We start from the raw sequence: 17832 nt of genomic DNA, 5'->3' as shown, positions 1-17832 counted from the left end.
AGATGGTAGTCTGTAAGTCTTTCCAGCAGCAATACAAGAGTAAACTCTTGAAAGGAGGGTGATGGCAATGTCAGCGAGGTATTTGGGATCACCCTTTTTGAGTTCGGCTAATACAATCAACACCTTCTGGCCTCTTGGTGATCTCTGTATTGTTGTTTCCTCACCTATGCTAGACAGACAATTGAAGAAAAACCCTACAACACTGTCTCCGTTCAAAGCTTCTTCTGGGACTTGGGTACCGCTGTCAGTAGTGTAGCTAGATCTAGCTGATTTGCCAGGAGTAATAGCCTTAGTCTTTGGCAACAAGATTATTTCTCCATCTCCACTTTCATTCTTCATGAACACCTCTTCAAAACTTTCATCACTGCATAGAGAATCAGTAGTGCTGGAAGAGCTTGGACTTGGAGCTTCAGCCATAATGATTTTTGCACCTGCGCAGTTTTACTGTATCTGTGCAGTAGATTCCGTATACTAATACGAAATCTCGGATACTCTGTCCGTGTCATCCGTTGCAATGAGTGTTTCAGGACTTTTGGTAGTGGGCGGAAGTGTTTCACATCCACGGAGTGTACAGTATCTATTATGATGCCAGTATGGTCAAAGAGGAGGGTCTTGTACGTATGGTCAAGTAATAAAAAACAAGGCACAAGATTCTCTGTTTTCTGACTTGTAGTCTAGTGTTAATTGTTGTGAAAATGCATTGTGTACTAAATCTGATACTTTATTAGGGTAAAGATCATTAATGAAACAATGGTAGATCACAATTATGGGCTAGATGGGCGTATCAGTCCAATCCAACAGCAACGCCCAACTGCCATGTGGTAAAAGATACACCCTCCATGAAGCTCGAAGATAGCCTAATTTCATGATGCCTGCTCCTCTTCCACGATGTTTCTTTGACATAGCTATCAATGGAGTGGCAAGTAAGTTATGGATGTGTTGGTTTGGCTGTATAATCAAGCTGTACTAGATCTAGTAGACATTTTAATATGCGACTGTCGTAAAAGTATTTCTTCCTCTCTTGTTCAGCTGGGCGGGTTGTGTTTGAGTTATATAGTAATGTGGTTCCCAAGACAACGGAGAACTTTCGGTGTCTGTGTACGGGTGAGAGGGGGGAGGGCAAGAGCACGTTCAAGCCACTACACTACAAGGGCACACCCATCCACCGTATAGTGAAGGGATTCATTGTACAGGGAGGAGACTTCAGCTGCGGTCAGTATGGACATTGTATCATGTCATTTGTGATAGTATTATGTACCTAAGTGTGAAAAAATACGATGCTTAAATTTTTTTAGTCGTAAGTTAATTACATGTACACACAAGGGTACTACACATCTTCAGTAGTTTTCCCGAAGACAATTGGACAATCTTTGTGTTTCATCCCCCCTCCACACACACACCCACACACACACCTCCACCCCCACACACACCTCACACAGGTGATGGAACGGGTGGGGAGTCCATCTATGGTGGCATGTTCAAGGATGAGGCGTTCCAGCACAAACACGAGAAACCATTCCTGCTCTCAATGGCCAACAAGGGACCCAACACCAACGGATCTCAGTTCTTCATGTGAGAGATTGGGCGGATAATATCTGTGTGTGTGTGTGTGACTACCATCTTAGCTGCACTTATAATTATAGTATGAAATGCTACCATCCGGAATTAAAACATCTGGCAGAGGAGACCTAATCATGTCACCAGCCGAGGGTTTGCACTTTAGTGCTCTAGTGTAAATTGAATGTTTCTTATCCCCCTATGTATAGGTCTAGATCTGTAGGTGTGTAAAGCCTCTGTAATTGTCTCCATAGATAATTATTGCCCTGAGCTTGAAGTCTGATAGTTGTGTTTGCAGCTGTGTATGTTCATCTTGTATACCGTATAGCGGGTAATTTTCATGAAGTAAAATATTCGTTATTTTCGTTGGCAAGCTGACCTACACAAAATTTCACGAAACTCACCGTTTTCTAGTTGAACGAATGCCCAGTATACAGTCTACAGAATGTAGTTTGTATACCAGTGTCGTTATAACAGTAATTATATTCTTACCCCCCACCCTCTCATAGTACCACTCGTCCTGCCCCCCACCTTGACGGCATTCACGTGGTGTTTGGTCATGTGATCAGTGGAGTACAGTTTGTGACAGAGATGGAGAATCAGAAGGTGGACACGAACCATCGACCCTACGCTGACGTCAGGATTGTCAACTCAGGGGAGCTGGTACGAGTCTCTAAAGGTGAGAGGTCATTTCCTCAATGCATGATTATCAGGGTCAAAAGGTCGTAATTAACTGCCTTCCCAGAGGACTTTAATTGCATTCCAATTGTCTCCAATTCTTCCTTTGATACCTCCAATCCTTATTACTAGAATCGGCTCTTTAAATAGAGTTTCGATTGTCCAATGTTAACGATTTTATAATTTTCTGAAAGCTTAAAAAAAGCTCTTTCAGATGGAATGTTTAATTCTCAAATTTGGAACGCGCCATAATTTCTGGAAAATACCATGGGCTATAGTTCATGGTATTGCAAAAACAGACCTAAAATAGACTTTTGATTTTAAGACACCATCTTAACAAGTTTGAATTTACGTTATTAAACCAACAGAACTAAAGTTATGGCCGTTCAAAGATGCTTTATTTAGCGCTTGGCCAATCTACGTTATAGTTATGGTATGTGTAACCAGCACTGGTCTCTATGCCTACACTAATGTAGCGTACTAAACACACGCCCAGTTATCTAACACTCTCTGTTATTTCTACAAACAGCTAAGAAGGTCAAGAAGAGAGCAGTGGTGGAGTTGTCAGCAGAGTCTACCAGTCATGATGAGTCATCCTCTGAGATTGAGAGTGAAGAGAGCTCCAGCGATGAGAGGAGCAAGAGACGTAAGAAACACAAGAAGGGGAAGGTCGTAAATAAAGAGAAAAGAAAGAAGAGGCGAAGGGAGAAGAAATTGAAAACGAAAAAGAAAAAGAAGCCTCCACAGTGAGTATTAAAAATAATTATCACAATCTGAAAAAAATATGACACCTGTGAATTTGTACGTACGTTTATTGTTTTTCCCAGGTCTGACTCTGACTCAGAGGAGAGCTCTGTGTTGTCAGGTGATGATCATGTGACCTCCACGATGGTTGATGAGGAGGAGCCTCCCCTTCCTCCCGAACTAGAGGATGAAGCTAACAAGTCGTGGCTATACCGGCGCAGTAGGACGCCCTCACCCGTCAGGGAGGAGAGAAAGAAAGATACGAAGTAGGTCCGACAAAACTACAGTGTATAATACATGTAGCTGTAGCTGTAGCTTAATTTTTATTTGCTTTGTGATTTGTAAATATTATGCAACTTTCTCTCAGTTTAACAACAACAAGAAGAGTGGAGAAAGTGTACAAGCCCAGGAAGAAGCACCAGGTAGGAATTATTATACATGTACTAGTTTGTAGATACAATTCTCACTCTGTATGCCACTGTAGATATAAACTTTTAAAGTAAATTTCTTGTATAATGTTACCACTTTATACTTGCCTTCACTGTACCTATTCTGCCCTCATTCTCCAGGTGTCCCAGTCTGGTAGGAAGCTGAAGGGCAGAGGGCTCATGGTGAGTACTGACAGTGTCCCTCGTCTATATGTACTAGTATTAAGTGTGCATACATGTGGGCTGACTGTGTGTATACAGCAATCTACATGTACTGTGTGTGTATATACTGAGTACTGAGTCTGAACCAATGTGCAGTCTGACCTGCCTATAATACAGCCAGAAACCTCAAAACCTCCCCATAGCTTTCATATTAATTAGTAGGCCACCGCTTCTATTTAGTAAATTCACTGCATACAGAACCTCGTGTATCAGTCATGATTACCCCCCGCCCACACACACACACGCAGCGCTACAAGACTCCCCCAAAGCAGTTTGACTCACAGCAGAGAGAACCATGGGAACGCAGAGGATATCGGTCAACATGGAGACGGTCCCGTTCCAGATCCAAGGATAGACGATCCCGTTCCAGATCCAGAGATCGATATTCCCGTTCCAGATCCAGAGATCGACAGAGGAAGTACTCTCATAGCCCGCACAGAAGACGTAGTCCGGACACAAATATATCTCGCCATCGAGACAATTCTGACATGCTAGAGACTGGAAACCGTACGTCTAAGTCAAGGGAAAGAGATGATACTTCACGAGAGAGGAGGCGGCGCTATCGTGGTGGATCTGTTAGCGGTGATTCGCCTGACAGATCTCGAAGGAGACGCAGCTCTCCAGATCGTAGATCACCGCGACGTGAGCGTAGGAATAGGAGGCGAAGTCGATCGAGGTCTGAAGAACGACAAGAAGTTGCGTCCAAATGGGCACGACATCGCGACAGTGCACAGAGCTCGTCGGACGAAGAAGACGAAGGATTAGAGAGGGCGTTTCAAAGAGGAATAGAAGAAGAGGATTTGTTTGGACTGGCCAAGCTCTCAGAGGAGATGATTCACTGAATATTCTCACCATTGTTATACACGTACATGTGATATGATGTGTACACTACACGTATTTACCCTTATCCTTTTGTACATGTATACAAGAAATTAATTGCTGGCTGTTAGACTTCGATTAATCTCCGCGGCTTATTATGCGTCTAATATTAGAGGGTGGGAAAGTGAAATTTTCTAGGCCGATTTTTCTCTAATATACGTGAATATGTGTGTTACAATAGAATAAACGACCTGTACCCATTATCATATCTTCTTGGATGAATAGTCTGAGGAGTGCAGTGATTCTCCAGAGGCTAATTAGTCTGTCTGCACACGTACACACAGCCAGTATGAGCAGTCGGGAGGTGAGGGAGTGGCTGGAATGGCCTGAGTGCATGTGTATGAATCCATATGAACATGCACGTCCTGGTTCCATAACTATAACATACATGTCCTGATTCCATACCTGACGTTGGGTAATAAGTACGTGTATGCATGCCACAAGTCATAGCAGTGCTAGTTGTCAATGTCCATAGCAAAATTGTACGGTATAAGTTGTATCACCACAGTACAGTGATTGATTTATAATTATTTGACTGCAATATTAATTTTGTGCACAAAACCACTTCATTTGTGCATATAACCTATACGTGTTGCCATGGTGATCTAGCCCCCCCTCCACTATAGGCGACTGGTGAAGTACAGAGGACCATACACACCAAGCTGGAGCAACAACTAACTGTAAGTATATGTACCCTACTATAATTATACGATAATAACTGATAAGCTTTGTGAATAGAATACCGTATTACTAGAATGTTTGCGGGTGAAAAACCTTTGCAAATTATGAGCCAAATCAGCAGAAAATGTTACCCTTTGTGATCTAACTATTGCGTTCTGGCAAGGATCGTGTGTATTTACTAACTGGTAATAATTTAGGTTTTTGCGGATTTATTGTTGCGAATTGATCGACCATCGCAAAGTTCGCAAATGTTTGATGCTCGCAAAACATTCTAGTAATACGGTATACAGTATTGTGAAGCATATCTGTATATATAGTATACCGACAGCACATATATTGGATGTTGCTTACACTATAATATAGCTGCATCTTACTTGACTGCATGTAACTATGTATTTATTCCACATGCAGCCACTCCATCTTGAGGTCATCAACGAGAGTCACATGCACAATGTACCGAAAGGTGTGTGATACAAATAACTACTGTACACCTTTTAGGCCCTGGGCATACTACAGGCAAATGTTCATGTTCAGGCTTGAAAATAATATTCTGGACACATCTCACTGCATGGAGTATATCCTTCTTTATACAGCTATATATCATTATTCTCTGTGTGTTGGTATATGCACATACATCATGCAATGAATGTGTCTTCTTGATCGACTCAATTGGTTTTTATTTCTCCCTATGTTTAAATAGGCTCCGAGTCTCATTTTAAAGTGGTGGTGGTGTCCGACAAGTTTGAGGGAGTGGCTTTGATCAAGGTACACTATTTAGATCATCATTTGAGAGGTTATACCTTCATGCAGGTTTAGCTATGTTCCCTCTGGCAAACAATAGGCTCAGCACATTGGGCTCCAGTATATCATAGTGATACATTGGGCTCCAGTATATCATAGTGATACATTGGGCTTAGTTTCCACTCGTTGGTTCTTCGTTTACTCTGTATTATAATTATACAGCGCCATCGACTGATAATGGATGCCCTAGGAGAGCAGCTGCAGCAGGGAGTGCACGCCCTCTCCATACAGGTGGAGTGCATGGGAGAATAGGTAGTAGTCTACTATAAATTATGCATGGTGGGAGCTGAATTATGCATTCGAGTGCATGGGGTTACTTTGTTAAGAAAGCTAGGGATGATTCTGCATGCTTCTTAAAAGTCAGTTGAATAATTAAGTCAATGTTAACATACCGGTATATAGGTGATTATATTATATAGCTGTGCACAATTCGAATTTGTTTATTATATTAGTACCACGCCCTCCCCCCACACACACACACACACACACTTAACCTCCCACACACACACACACACACGCCCACTTAACCCCCTCCCCCACACACACACCCACTTAACCCCTCCCCCACACACACGCCCACTTACCTCCCCCCACACACGCACCACTATAGGCTGACACTCCTGCTCGCTGGGAAAGCCGTGGGGAAAAGATCACACAGTCACCACCGTGTTTAGGAGGCTCTAAAAGATGATGATACTCATATATGGACGTGCAAACTTTTCAACTGAACACAATTATTCATGTAATAGAGTATTGGAATTCTTAATGCTTACGTACAGTCTTTAAAATTGTGCTATATCAGACATGCATGCAATCAAGACTCTATAGAGTTCATAATGAATTCTTGATTGCTATCATATAGTTATACAATTATTGTTTCTTGTTGCTAATTACACACAGTTCCTTTGCTGATCTCAGACGTAAACGTTAGCAGCATAATTAACACACATCGATCGGTGCATGCACTTGTGCTTGATATATAGAGACGACGTAATTATAACATTGAGACGTACATTATAAGTACACTCATTCTTGTCAAATTCAACCGATCAAACATTTTAGTCCGTTTCAATGTCAGGTACATGTATAGATGTGTTTCTTTTGCTCAACCAAGCCAGCTTCTTGTCAATCTTCAAGCAATCTTCTCTCAGAATATCAGCACTCATAGTTACGTTGTGTGCTTCCACTATATACTGATGCGCCAGCTGATAATTCTTTCGATGTCTATGCAAGTCTGACATTGCTGTGTTCCATCTCACTTGATAAATGTTCTGTTGGCCGAGGTTAGATAATTGTAATGTTGCAAGACATTTTTGAGCTTTGTCAAGTTCATCAGTTGAAGGGGAAAAACTCATCCATTTGGTCATCGAGAAAAATGAATCCTTTTTCGTAGGATTGAGGAAAAACAGTGCGATTTGTATTTCGACCATTTTAATCATCTTGAGTCTTCTTGCTTCGTTTTTGCATTTCAATGTGAACTCTTTGACCATCATAAATTCATCTGCCATTTTTTCTCTCGTTTTCCTCATATTTGGATCACTTTGTTGTATTTTAGTAAATTCTAAAAAGGTGCATGCTTTCTCGCAGCCATGCTCAAGATAGGAATGTATGGCTATCGCTTTGTTAATGCAATCAGATGCTTCCTCGATTTTATCCAGCTTTTGATATGCACCCGCCATTATTCTGTACGCCCTGCCTCTAATAATGTCCTTGTTGTCAGTTGGTGAGGTTTTTGTTTGATGTACGATGTTTTCCAATATGTGTATTGCATCTTGAATACTCGCTTCATCATGCTTGTGGGTTAGGCCTAAACAGTGGTAGCATTCAAAGTACAGTCTCTCTTCAACAGTAAATGGAAATTTTTCTCTTAATAGAGATTTTAATTTCCTACAATCGTTTTCCAGGAGTGCTTTTTGAAAATGAAGACAAATATTGTTAAACCTCTTCCCTGTTAATTTTCCAGTGTAACAGATATATCTAATGACAACGTCGGCTCTGAGTTTGCTATTGAAACTTAAGTTAAAAAATCTTTTCTCAATCTCAAGCCTTACATCATTGTACACAGCGTTTGACTTCATAATATCAAGCAGAATTTTTAGAGTTTGGTCTGGACAGTATCTGACACTATTTTGCAATAAGGAAATCAAATTCCTACTGCGTTCTGTTGTACTCTGAAGGTTTTCAATTCGCTTTTTTGTTTCCAAACCTATGACACCACGTTGAAACAGCTCATCTAACAATTCGTTGACACCAGCATTCTCGACTATAATTACTAGTTTTTGACTAAATTCTCGAACAACTTGATATTGTAGGGACTCGCAACCATCTTCCGGTTTAGGTCTGCACAGCCTGGCAATGCATACAGCATGAGATAAATTACCTGCTACACGTTATATAGTATGTGTACATGGAAGCATACAGTAATTTGCTGCAGGGTTTTGCATGCAACGGGAATGCAAGTTTTAATATGGTATTACAGTGTACACAACTTCCAAATATGTACATGTTTACCAGGGTAGCAATGGGGATTCCCCAGGTACAATCCCTTTCTATTTTTCTATAACATTATTCATTGATTAAAACCAGTATGCTGTATTTGCAAATTTACATTAGATTCTACTTTCCTCACAGATACACCCTTATAGACTATATGTCATACACTTGGTTACTGTAACACATGCAGTACTGATAGCAATAGCAATAGCCTAGTCGTACCAAGTATTGTGTGTCTATATGGAGGTATAGACTATATCTACAAGTGTAAAGCACATAATCATAATTAGGTATTTATATAGTAGCATACCTGAATTCGTAGAAATCTGACTCAGCTTCAGAAATTTCTTTTTCTGTAGATCTACCATAGTCTTCATAAACAAGTCTTTTCTTGAAGTATGCATAATATAGCAAAATGCTCACCAAAACCAAGGACACCAGAAGATACAAAAGGCTTAAATCTAGCCAGTTGATATCAACTGTTATATGTAGATCTAATAGCATTGTTCAAGATACGACGAAGTGACTTGTTGCAAACTAAAACTGAAATAGAGCTACAACTTCAAACTGTACCTTTATGATACATAGTGCTACAGCTATAGCTATAGGCATAATTGTACTGATTGACACTCTGAAACAATACAGGATATAAATAAACAATTAAGTCGTGAATTTTGTTACACCCCATCTAGACAAAATAATGACATCACTTGCAAAACGTGGCCGAGAAACTTAATTTGATGTTATGATACGGAACACAACTTTATAACTGCATGTAAGTCAAATTAAAACTCACTACGGTATAATACTACTCAATTAGGTTCTTTGGATATATGTTGGTTTGCTCGTTGTTGCAGTAGGTACTTGCAGAGTGAGGGAGCATACTGAGCCAGGTAGGTGATGAAGAGGTAGGGATGCTTGGAGATCCACACCTAATTAATGTAATGGAACCACAACACTCGTTGTGAAGGCTTCAAGTCGCTTATTCGCCAAATAATTATAATACTTTCCAAATGTTCCAGTTAATAAAATTAAACATGTCGGTATGGCCGTGGGTTGATCAGTAACTTTTTTAAATCTATCGTTTATCTTAGTTCAATAAGAGGAAAAATGAATGAAGTAAGTTAGTGAATAGGGTTAGCTGTAGCCATGCAGCTACATAGCTGATAATTTATAGTACAACTTCAAGAGAGATTGACCTGTCACAGTCTCTGTGTAACTCTACCGCAATAGACGAGATGTTGATCACATGACTAACTTACCTCTGCAAGTTGATTGGACACAGCTGTCAAAATAAGCTCAGAACACCTGCACGTGTGAGTGATGTCAATAAACACATTCTCTCAAGATTTCGCAGCTACAATAATTTATTGTACTTATAGCTTTTGAAACGGGACCATTTCGAACAATCACCCAGATCAAAATAGGGCATTTGGACAGGCGCCCTAGCGTTACATTGGAGACAAATCCGCCTGGGAACGAGGCTACGTACATTTGGACCTGAGAGCAATCATGATCTTAAACTCAGAAAGAAAATACTGCAGCCAATCAACCTTTGAGGTTTCATCCCCGCTTCAATATGCTGGTCCGTTTTGTTGTTGAGAGAACCGTCGGACAAGAGTGCATTCCGAGAGATGCCCGTCCTCACTAGCCCAGGGCACACCACCGTCACATGGACATTGCGTCCACTCATCTAAAGAAGACAATAATGAGATCTAGACTTTACTTGCACAATGTGTGGGGTTGTATGAGCAGTACACATACAGAGTCTCATATTATATGAATAAGCACGCTGTCTCGACAAGAACTTTCAACCGGGTCCAGACTAGCTAGGAATTGGCTTGTACTAAAGTTATTCTTCCTCATGCAGGTTATCGAAAGAGATAAATTGTAGTCTATATGAGTTCAGCTACCTAGCTATCCATGAATCAAAATACGCAAGACAAACGTAGAGAAGCCTATAATTATAATAGGCAAAATCAGGCGTTAAGTTTGAAAAGCCTGTGTTGTTGCAACGTACAATTTCAAAAAGTGTAGCTCTACTGATAGTGCTATACAATAATGGTGTACTTGATCAGTGATTTATCTCGTTTTCTCAGCTAAAATAGACATAATTATACAGACACACACATACAAACAGCTTCACTACAATTTTTATATAATTTTATGCTCCAAAGAATAACTCACTTCATATCTGATAGAGTCCATCATTCCAACCACTCCAAATTTGGCGGTGGCTAGAGAACTCTTCCCACTAGAACCAAACTTGCCCAGAACAGAGTTAGTAACGACAATATGACCAAACCCAGAGGACAACATACCTGCAAGTACTACATAATATTATTCTTATATGTATATAATTATTGTCAGTTGTTGATATAATTTTGCAAAATTTGACTCAACAAACAAAAAATAAAAAATTTCTTTCCTTTCAAGATCCAAAATTGATTTGTGATTAGCTACGTATGTACCTGATAGTACACCATGGGTCAGTATCCAGGGTGCAAAGAGGTCAAGCTCCATGAGACGTCTGTGTGTAGGCTCTTGCATATCAATGAAACTTGATCGGGTAGAAACACCTGGAAAGTGGAAAAGAAATTAAACAACATAGGACAGTTGCATGTAGTACCTGCATTATTGATGAGAATGTCTATTCCTCCAAACAGAGCCTTTTCCTTCTCAGTAGCCTCCCTAGTGGCAGAGGGGTCACTCAGGTCAACTGGCAGGATCCTGAATATGGAGCAAATAAAAATTCTTTTGTTTATTGCAATTCTCTCACTTTGCCTGGTTGGGTTTTGCGAGTCCCTTCCTGACCACCTTCAGTTTGTCCTCTGACCTTGCACTGAGAATTAATCTAGCACCCAGTCTAGACAACTGGTAGCACAGCTCCTCTCCAACTGAAAACAGTTATAATAATTATTTGAAATTGGCTTGTACATACTTAACTATACTTGGATGCATGCTGGGCTCATTTATTTAAAACGGTATATAACAAGCGAGTTTTCCTTATGTTATAGTCGTTTTCACTTGGGATAAAACAGTCTAGAGGAGCATGTTTTTAATTAAGGTGACAAACACTGACAATCGCCCATAACTATACCATAGCACCATAATATATTGCAAATCGTGATTATTTTAAACGATCTCACTTCCAGAAGAGGCTCCAGTGACCCACACCACCTTGTTGTCAAAGTAACGGGTGTCTAGTGTTCTGCTAAGGAGTGTGAGATCAGCATCAGCCCTGACAAACACCACCAGCTTGTACAGCAAGTAGAGCAAGGCCAGCACCAGCAAGATCACTAACCAGGAGGACATCTTGATAACTAGATTATATAATACCAGATCTAGCTACCCCCTCCCCCCCTATGAGTCATTTAGTTTATATACCCAAACAAATATTTGTTACTATTACCTCCAGAAAGAAAAATTAATGCCTTATAATATAATTATAAGTAAATAAATTTAATCACAGTTAATTCTCTTTCATCTTCTTCTCTTGCCTCTGTGCCCACCAGTGCAGTATATACTTGCAGAGTGAGGGAGCATACTGAGCCAGGTAAGGGAGGATGAGGTAGGGATGCTTGGAGATCCACACCTATAATTAGATAAGAAAATAATTATTATAAGCAGAACTATATAGCCGTTGAGGAAGCAATCCGAGTATTATAATTATAGTGAAGTGTTGATAACTCACTTCATAGAGCTGTCTAGAAGCAGCAATCAGAGTGAGCTCTGCACACCTGCATAATAATAATTATGTGTGGCTGTAACATAAAAGTACTGTATAGCCCGAAATTTTCGAGGCACTTATATTTCGTGGAATGGCCTCTAAAAGCATTTCGTTGCACAATGTTCTGCTTATACCGGAAGCCATGCCTTTCACGTTATAGCAGATAATTTTCGTGGGCTTAATTTTCGTGTAGGATTGCTAACCCACGAAATCCGCGAAAATTAAGCCTCTCGAAAATGTCATGCTATACGATATTCACTACATTCCTATCATAATTATGCATAATAATACATCTTCAATATTTCCAAATGCCCCAAGCAACACATATAAATTGTTTGACATAAACTTGCTGAGTGTTGCTACTCTCCTAAGACATCCTTACCATGCATGCATACCAAACTTGAATATATAATTTGAAATTGAATAATTATAATTGGTATTTGCACAATGCTGCACATACTGAGCTGACCTTTGAACTGTCATCCCGCCCTCAATGAGAGGATCTTTCTTGTTGTTGGTGGATCCATCAGACAGAAGAGCATTCTCTGCCACAGCTGTCTTCACTGGTCCCGGACACACGTTAGTCACATGGACATTCTTATCTATAACCTGTATGCATACCATATAGCGGATAATTTTCGAGGGGTAAAAAATTCGTTCAACTCGAGAAACGGTGGTTTTCGTGAGTAAAAATTTAGTTTAGTCTCGTTGCCTGCCTGCATTCCTACGTTCCGGTAAGCCGCGCCTACGTTAACTTTTCGTGGAGGCCATGGCCTGCAGCTTGCCCACGAAAATAACGAATATTTACTCCACAAAAATTACCCGCTATACGGTATTATGAGAGCGAAGATACAATGTAACAGTGAGCACGCACTATTCTACTGGGAAAGAAAGGTGTATCTGCATGCTAAGTGAAAATTCCACTTACAACACAACAAGAGTTTATAGAACTCAGATAAAGGAACATTAATTGAAATATTAAAGGGACAGATGCAGTTAATAAAAATGCAGTCAGTGTACACATGCACAGACCTCGCAGCGAAGAGCATCCATCATCCCATTCAGGCCAAACTTGGCACCAGAATAAGAGGTTCTCCTGCTGAGGCTGAACTTACCCGCAATGGACGAGATGTTAATCACATGACCAAAACCAGAGGAGAGCATTCCTATTATAGCAAGCGTCAATTTTGAGATATACTGGTGTTGTGCAAATTAAGAACCAGTACAAAGAAGAGATCTACCTGGCAAGACATCATGGGTCAGTATCCAGGGTGCAAAGAGGTCAACCTCCATGAGACGTCTGTGTGTAGGCTCTTGCATGTCTATAAACAGTGACCTGGTAGAGACACCTACAAGTGGAAGGTTTAGGATTAGGAATCAACAAACACAACCTTAAACTGTTTCATATTGAACCTGCATTGTTGATGAGAATGTCTATTCCTCCAAACAGAGCCTTTGCCTTCTCGGTAGCCTCCCTAGTGGCAGAGGGGTCACTCAGGTCAACTGGCAGGATCCTGAATATAGAGCAAATATAGAATTGTTGTATTGTACACTATAATATTTTCTCACTTTGCCTGGTTGGGTTTTGCAAGTCCCTTCCTGACCACCTTCAGTTTGTCCTCTGACCTTGCACTGAGAATTAGTCTAGCACCCAGTCTAGACAACTGGTAGCACAGCTCCTCTCCAACTGAAAACAGTTATAATATTTGGCTGGTACATACTTAACTACTCGGATGCATGCTAGGCTCATTTATTTAAAACGGTATATAACAAGCAAGATAAAAGAGTTTTCCTTATGTTATAGTCGTTTTTATACTTGGGATAAAAAACAGTCTAGAGGAGCATGTCTTTAATTATGGCGACAAACACTGACAATCGCCCATAACTATACCATAGCACCATAATATATTGCAAATCGTGATTATTTTAAACGATCTCACTTCCAGAAGAGGCTCCAGTGACCCACACCACCTTGTTGTCAAAGTAACGGGTGTCTAGTGTTCTGCTGAGGAGTGTGATATCAGCATCAGCTCTGACAAACACCACCAGCTTGTACAGCAAGTAGAGCAAGGCCAGCACCAGCAAGATCACTAACCAGGAGGACATCTTGATAACTATTAATATTATATAATACTAGCTAGCCCCTCCCCCCCATGAGTCATAATGAGATAAGATCTAGAGTAGACAATTGGAAAAATCATATAGTTAATTCTTTTTATCTTTATTCATCTTCTCTTTCCTCTGACTCCACCAGTGCAGTAGGCACTTGCAGAGTGAGGGAGCATACTGAGCCAGGTAGGTGCACAGGAGATAGGGATGCTTCGAGATCCATACCTGCTTGGATAAGAAAAGTATATTTAACTAATGAATACCATGTGATTGAGATACCATGTGATTGAGATACCAGTCCGAGTATTTATGAATTGTTGATGGCGTACCTCATAGAGCTGACTAGACGCAGCGATCAGAGTAAGCTCTGCACACCTGTATACGTATAAATAGAATAGAGTCTTAGTATGTGGCTAGAATCAGGTCAAAGTGCATTCTTTTTTTTAGCAGTACTGCTATACATCTATGCAATATTTACACTAATTATTAATTTGGCATAAACTGAGATGAACGATATTTTCTATTCCTAAGATTTCCATATGATTATTATACCAATTCTAGTATGCACACACTGAGTTGACCTTTGAACTGTCATCCCGCCCTCAATGAGAGGATTTTTCTTGTTGTTGGTGGATCCATCAGACAGGAGAGCATTCTCTGCCACAGCTGTTTTCACTGGCCCCGGACACACGTTAGTCACATGGACATTCTTATCTATAACCTGTATAATTATAGTGAGCAAAAATTAATGTGAGCACACACTATTATTATACTGACACAAGATGTACCGTATAGTGGGTAATTTTCGTACGTGGGGTGAAATATTCGTTTATCTGGAAAACAGTGATTTTTGTGAGTATGTAAGTCTCATTGCCTGCACTGCATTCACACGTTATGGTAAGCCACGCCTACGTTAAAATTTCGTGGAGGTCAGCTTGACCACGAAAATTACCCGTTATACGGTATATAATTAGAACAGCCCCATTTACCAAGAATATTATATGATTCTTAGAAATTAAAACGGGTTTACTTAATGACCCCTTTTCTCCGATCATAAAAACGCTTCCAATAATTAAATCAGAGGTTTAAAGTGTGTGCACAGACCTCGCAGCGAAGAGAGTCCATCATCCCGTTAAGGCCAAACTTGGCACCAGAATAGGAAGTTTTTCTGCCAGTGCTGAATTTCCCCACAATGGACGAAATGTTTATCACATGACCGAAACCAGAAGAGAGCATTCCTATTACAGAATGCATATTTACAATTTAAATTAAGAGACTTGACTTGTGTATACAAGCAAGCTAGGTATAAAAAATTTACAGTGCAATTACCGTATATAGCGGTATACTTCGAGCGGAGGGTATAAACCTTCGTGGATTGACCGTTAGAAAGATTTCGCGAATTTAATTTTCGCGGAATAGCAGCCCATGCATGCGATATTAATTCGTGGGTATAAATGTTTGTGGTATACATGCTTGATCAGCGAAAACTGTGAACATTTATACCCACGAAATATCCCCGCTATACAGTAAATATACTCCAACTCTCATGTATACGTGTGTACATGATTATGACCAAGCATTAATTAATTACCTACCTGGCAAGACATCATGGGTCAGTATCCAGGGTGCAAAGAGGTCAACTTCCATGAGACGTCTGTGTGTAGGCTCTTGCATATCTATAAACAGTGACCTGGTAAAGACACCTACAATTGGAAGGGATAGGATCAGTACACCAAACAAACAATCTTGGACTGTTGCATGCAGTACCTGCATTATTGATGAGAATGTCTATTCCTCCAAACAGAGCTTTTGCCTTTTCAGTAGCCTCCCTAGTGGCAGAGGGGTCACTCAGGTCAACTGGCAGGATCCTAAATAATATAGAAGCAAATACAATAGTTGTACTGTATACACTATAATATTCACTCCTGAATATGGAGCAAACAAGATTGTTTTGTTTATTGCAATTTCTGAAATACGCTTTCACTTTGCCTGGTTGGGTTTTGCGAGTCCCTTCCTGACCACCTCCAGTTTGTCCTCTGACCTTGCACTGAGAATTAGTCTAGCACCCAGTCTAGACAACTGGTAGCACAGCTCCTCTCCAACTGAAAATGGGTAACGAAATGATTGCATAGATAAGAGCTACGTACATATCATGATGGTAAACGAGGGACGGTGTAGCGAACACTTTCCAACAGCTATAACTTTATTACCGTTGATCCACTTAAATTTGTTTGCCTTTTAAAAACAAATCAGTGATGTGTTTCAATCCAAAATTTCTTTGAAGCCATAATTTTTCGGGCTTGGACCATGGGCTATATATATACAATCCATGGAAAATGGCCGAAATTGGCTTCATAATGCCAAATATGAACTTGTATGAGCTTGTATGGTGCCATTTCTAAGCTTTCAGAAAATCATGAAATTGGTTCCAAACTATAATTAAAGTGAAGATCCGCTATAGCTGCATGTACGTAGAGATCAGTCCATTCACGTTGCTATATAGCCTAGCTGGCCCAAAGTATAGCCGACTAAATTTAAAATACAGCATAGTAAGATTCAGCCTGGTATTTTATGCACTCTGTGTCTATAAAGCCGCAAAAACTCACTTCCAGAAGAGGCTCCAGTGACCCACACCACCTTGTTGTCAAAGTAACGGGTGTCTAGTGTTCTGCTGAGGAGTGTGAGATCAGCATCAGCTCTGACAAACACCACCAGCTTGTACAGCAAGTAGAGCAAGGCCAGCACCAGCAGGATCACTAACCAGGAGGACATCTTGCAGAAAGCGTTAGACGGGCGTCGCCGCCCTCGACTGTTGTCCGTCTAATATAGCCCCTCCCTCTAGATGCTGGTTAGCCTCGATTCCAGGCCGATGAATCGAGGCTAGATGCTGGTCAGACCTCAATTATGTAATAATACTAGGAGCATGCAGAGCATGTTTGGGGTGAGCGAGCAATTTTGTATTTGTTGTACAGTCATTTTTGGTACAATGTGGTATAATTTTAAGTATACAGTGGAACCTCCATAAAACGGACACCATTGGTAGAGATGTCAGACCGGAAGTAGTGCGTGGGCGTATTTTCGTACAGTAATTCAATGGTATAAAACGGGACCAGAAAGTGAGTGAACAAGAAGGGCTTTCCGCAAGCCCTGGAAGAGTCTAGCAAACAACAGCTGTTCCCAGGGGTAAAAAATAGCGTAGAATTTGATTTTTATAACAGTTTTTTATGATTTTAGCATTTGATGCTTGTTTTGTGTGTGATTTTTTCTCAAAGGTGATCATCATTTTGGCAACCAAACATGAAAATGAACAAAAACACAAGTGAGCATGTCTTTCATCTCTAACTCTCTCCAGATTATGCAAAAAGTTGCTACAATAAGCTTTTATTTCTTGCGGAATCACATATTGCATGGATAGATGGGTGGAGCTGAGAATAGAAATGCAGTAAAATCAAGCCAAGTGTACCAATAGCTGTATTTATTTCTTAGAAGTTCTTAGAAGTTACTGAAAGT

General features: G+C 40.4%; 5 protein-coding genes across 6 annotated transcripts; 2 read left to right on the top strand and 3 right to left on the bottom strand.

Moving 5' to 3' along the window:
- The first annotated feature begins 782 nt into the window (after window positions 1-782).
- Window positions 783-4580, top strand: LOC135347260 (uncharacterized). The gene is made up of 9 exons (XM_064545160.1): window positions 783-923; window positions 1030-1212; window positions 1440-1572; window positions 2067-2236; window positions 2765-2981; window positions 3063-3245; window positions 3347-3401; window positions 3549-3590; window positions 3878-4580. Exons 1-9 carry the CDS (start codon window positions 866-868, stop codon window positions 4469-4471), a joined length of 1635 nt encoding a protein of 544 aa, XP_064401230.1. The 5' UTR covers window positions 783-865; the 3' UTR covers window positions 4472-4580.
- An 82-nt stretch (window positions 4581-4662) lies between these two features.
- On the top strand, window positions 4663-6860 carry LOC135347273 (DNA-binding transcriptional regulator BolA-like). Its single transcript, XM_064545192.1, has 6 exons — window positions 4663-4812; window positions 5135-5188; window positions 5601-5652; window positions 5890-5954; window positions 6153-6221; window positions 6601-6860. Exons 1-6 carry the CDS (start codon window positions 4726-4728, stop codon window positions 6679-6681), a joined length of 408 nt encoding a protein of 135 aa, XP_064401262.1. The 5' UTR covers window positions 4663-4725; the 3' UTR covers window positions 6682-6860.
- A 110-nt stretch (window positions 6861-6970) lies between these two features.
- LOC135347267 (dehydrogenase/reductase SDR family member 7-like) lies at window positions 6971-11899 on the bottom strand. 2 transcript variants are annotated; one of them, XM_064545171.1, is made up of 9 exons: window positions 11633-11899; window positions 11263-11380; window positions 11113-11213; window positions 10955-11062; window positions 10671-10804; window positions 10037-10176; window positions 9746-9791; window positions 8794-9415; window positions 6971-8339 (listed from the first exon to the last, which is right to left on the bottom strand). In XM_064545171.1, the coding sequence occupies exons 1-8, from the start codon at window positions 11796-11798 to the stop codon at window positions 9296-9298; spliced, it is 933 nt and encodes a 310-aa protein (XP_064401241.1). In that variant the 5' UTR covers window positions 11799-11899; the 3' UTR covers window positions 6971-8339; window positions 8794-9295. The 2 variants fall into 2 exon arrangements, with proteins under 2 accessions (XP_064401241.1, XP_064401242.1); XM_064545172.1 differs by lacking the exon at window positions 6971-8339 and having other exon boundaries at window positions 9281-9791; window positions 9976-10176; window positions 11633-11896.
- Window positions 11900-11904: 5 nt separating this feature from the next.
- On the bottom strand, window positions 11905-14367 carry LOC135347265 (dehydrogenase/reductase SDR family member 7-like). The gene is made up of 8 exons (XM_064545170.1): window positions 14154-14367; window positions 13783-13900; window positions 13627-13727; window positions 13455-13562; window positions 13246-13379; window positions 12683-12822; window positions 12178-12223; window positions 11905-12078 (listed from the first exon to the last, which is right to left on the bottom strand). The coding sequence occupies exons 1-8, from the start codon at window positions 14317-14319 to the stop codon at window positions 11956-11958; spliced, it is 936 nt and encodes a 311-aa protein (XP_064401240.1). The 5' UTR covers window positions 14320-14367; the 3' UTR covers window positions 11905-11955.
- LOC135347264 (dehydrogenase/reductase SDR family member 7-like) lies at window positions 14321-17151 on the bottom strand. Its single transcript, XM_064545169.1, has 8 exons — window positions 16929-17151; window positions 16307-16424; window positions 16090-16190; window positions 15918-16025; window positions 15427-15560; window positions 14904-15043; window positions 14652-14697; window positions 14321-14547 (listed from the first exon to the last, which is right to left on the bottom strand). The coding sequence occupies exons 1-8, from the start codon at window positions 17092-17094 to the stop codon at window positions 14419-14421; spliced, it is 942 nt and encodes a 313-aa protein (XP_064401239.1). The 5' UTR covers window positions 17095-17151; the 3' UTR covers window positions 14321-14418.
- Window positions 17152-17832: the final 681 nt, after the last annotated feature.

The sequence above is a fragment of the Halichondria panicea genome, chromosome 14, assembly GCF_963675165.1.
Source record: "Halichondria panicea chromosome 14, odHalPani1.1, whole genome shotgun sequence".
In the NCBI taxonomy this organism is placed as follows: domain Eukaryota; kingdom Metazoa; phylum Porifera; class Demospongiae; order Suberitida; family Halichondriidae; genus Halichondria; species Halichondria panicea.
Note: the sequence above shows the minus strand (reverse complement) of the source record. Positions and strands in the feature narration are given on the sequence as shown.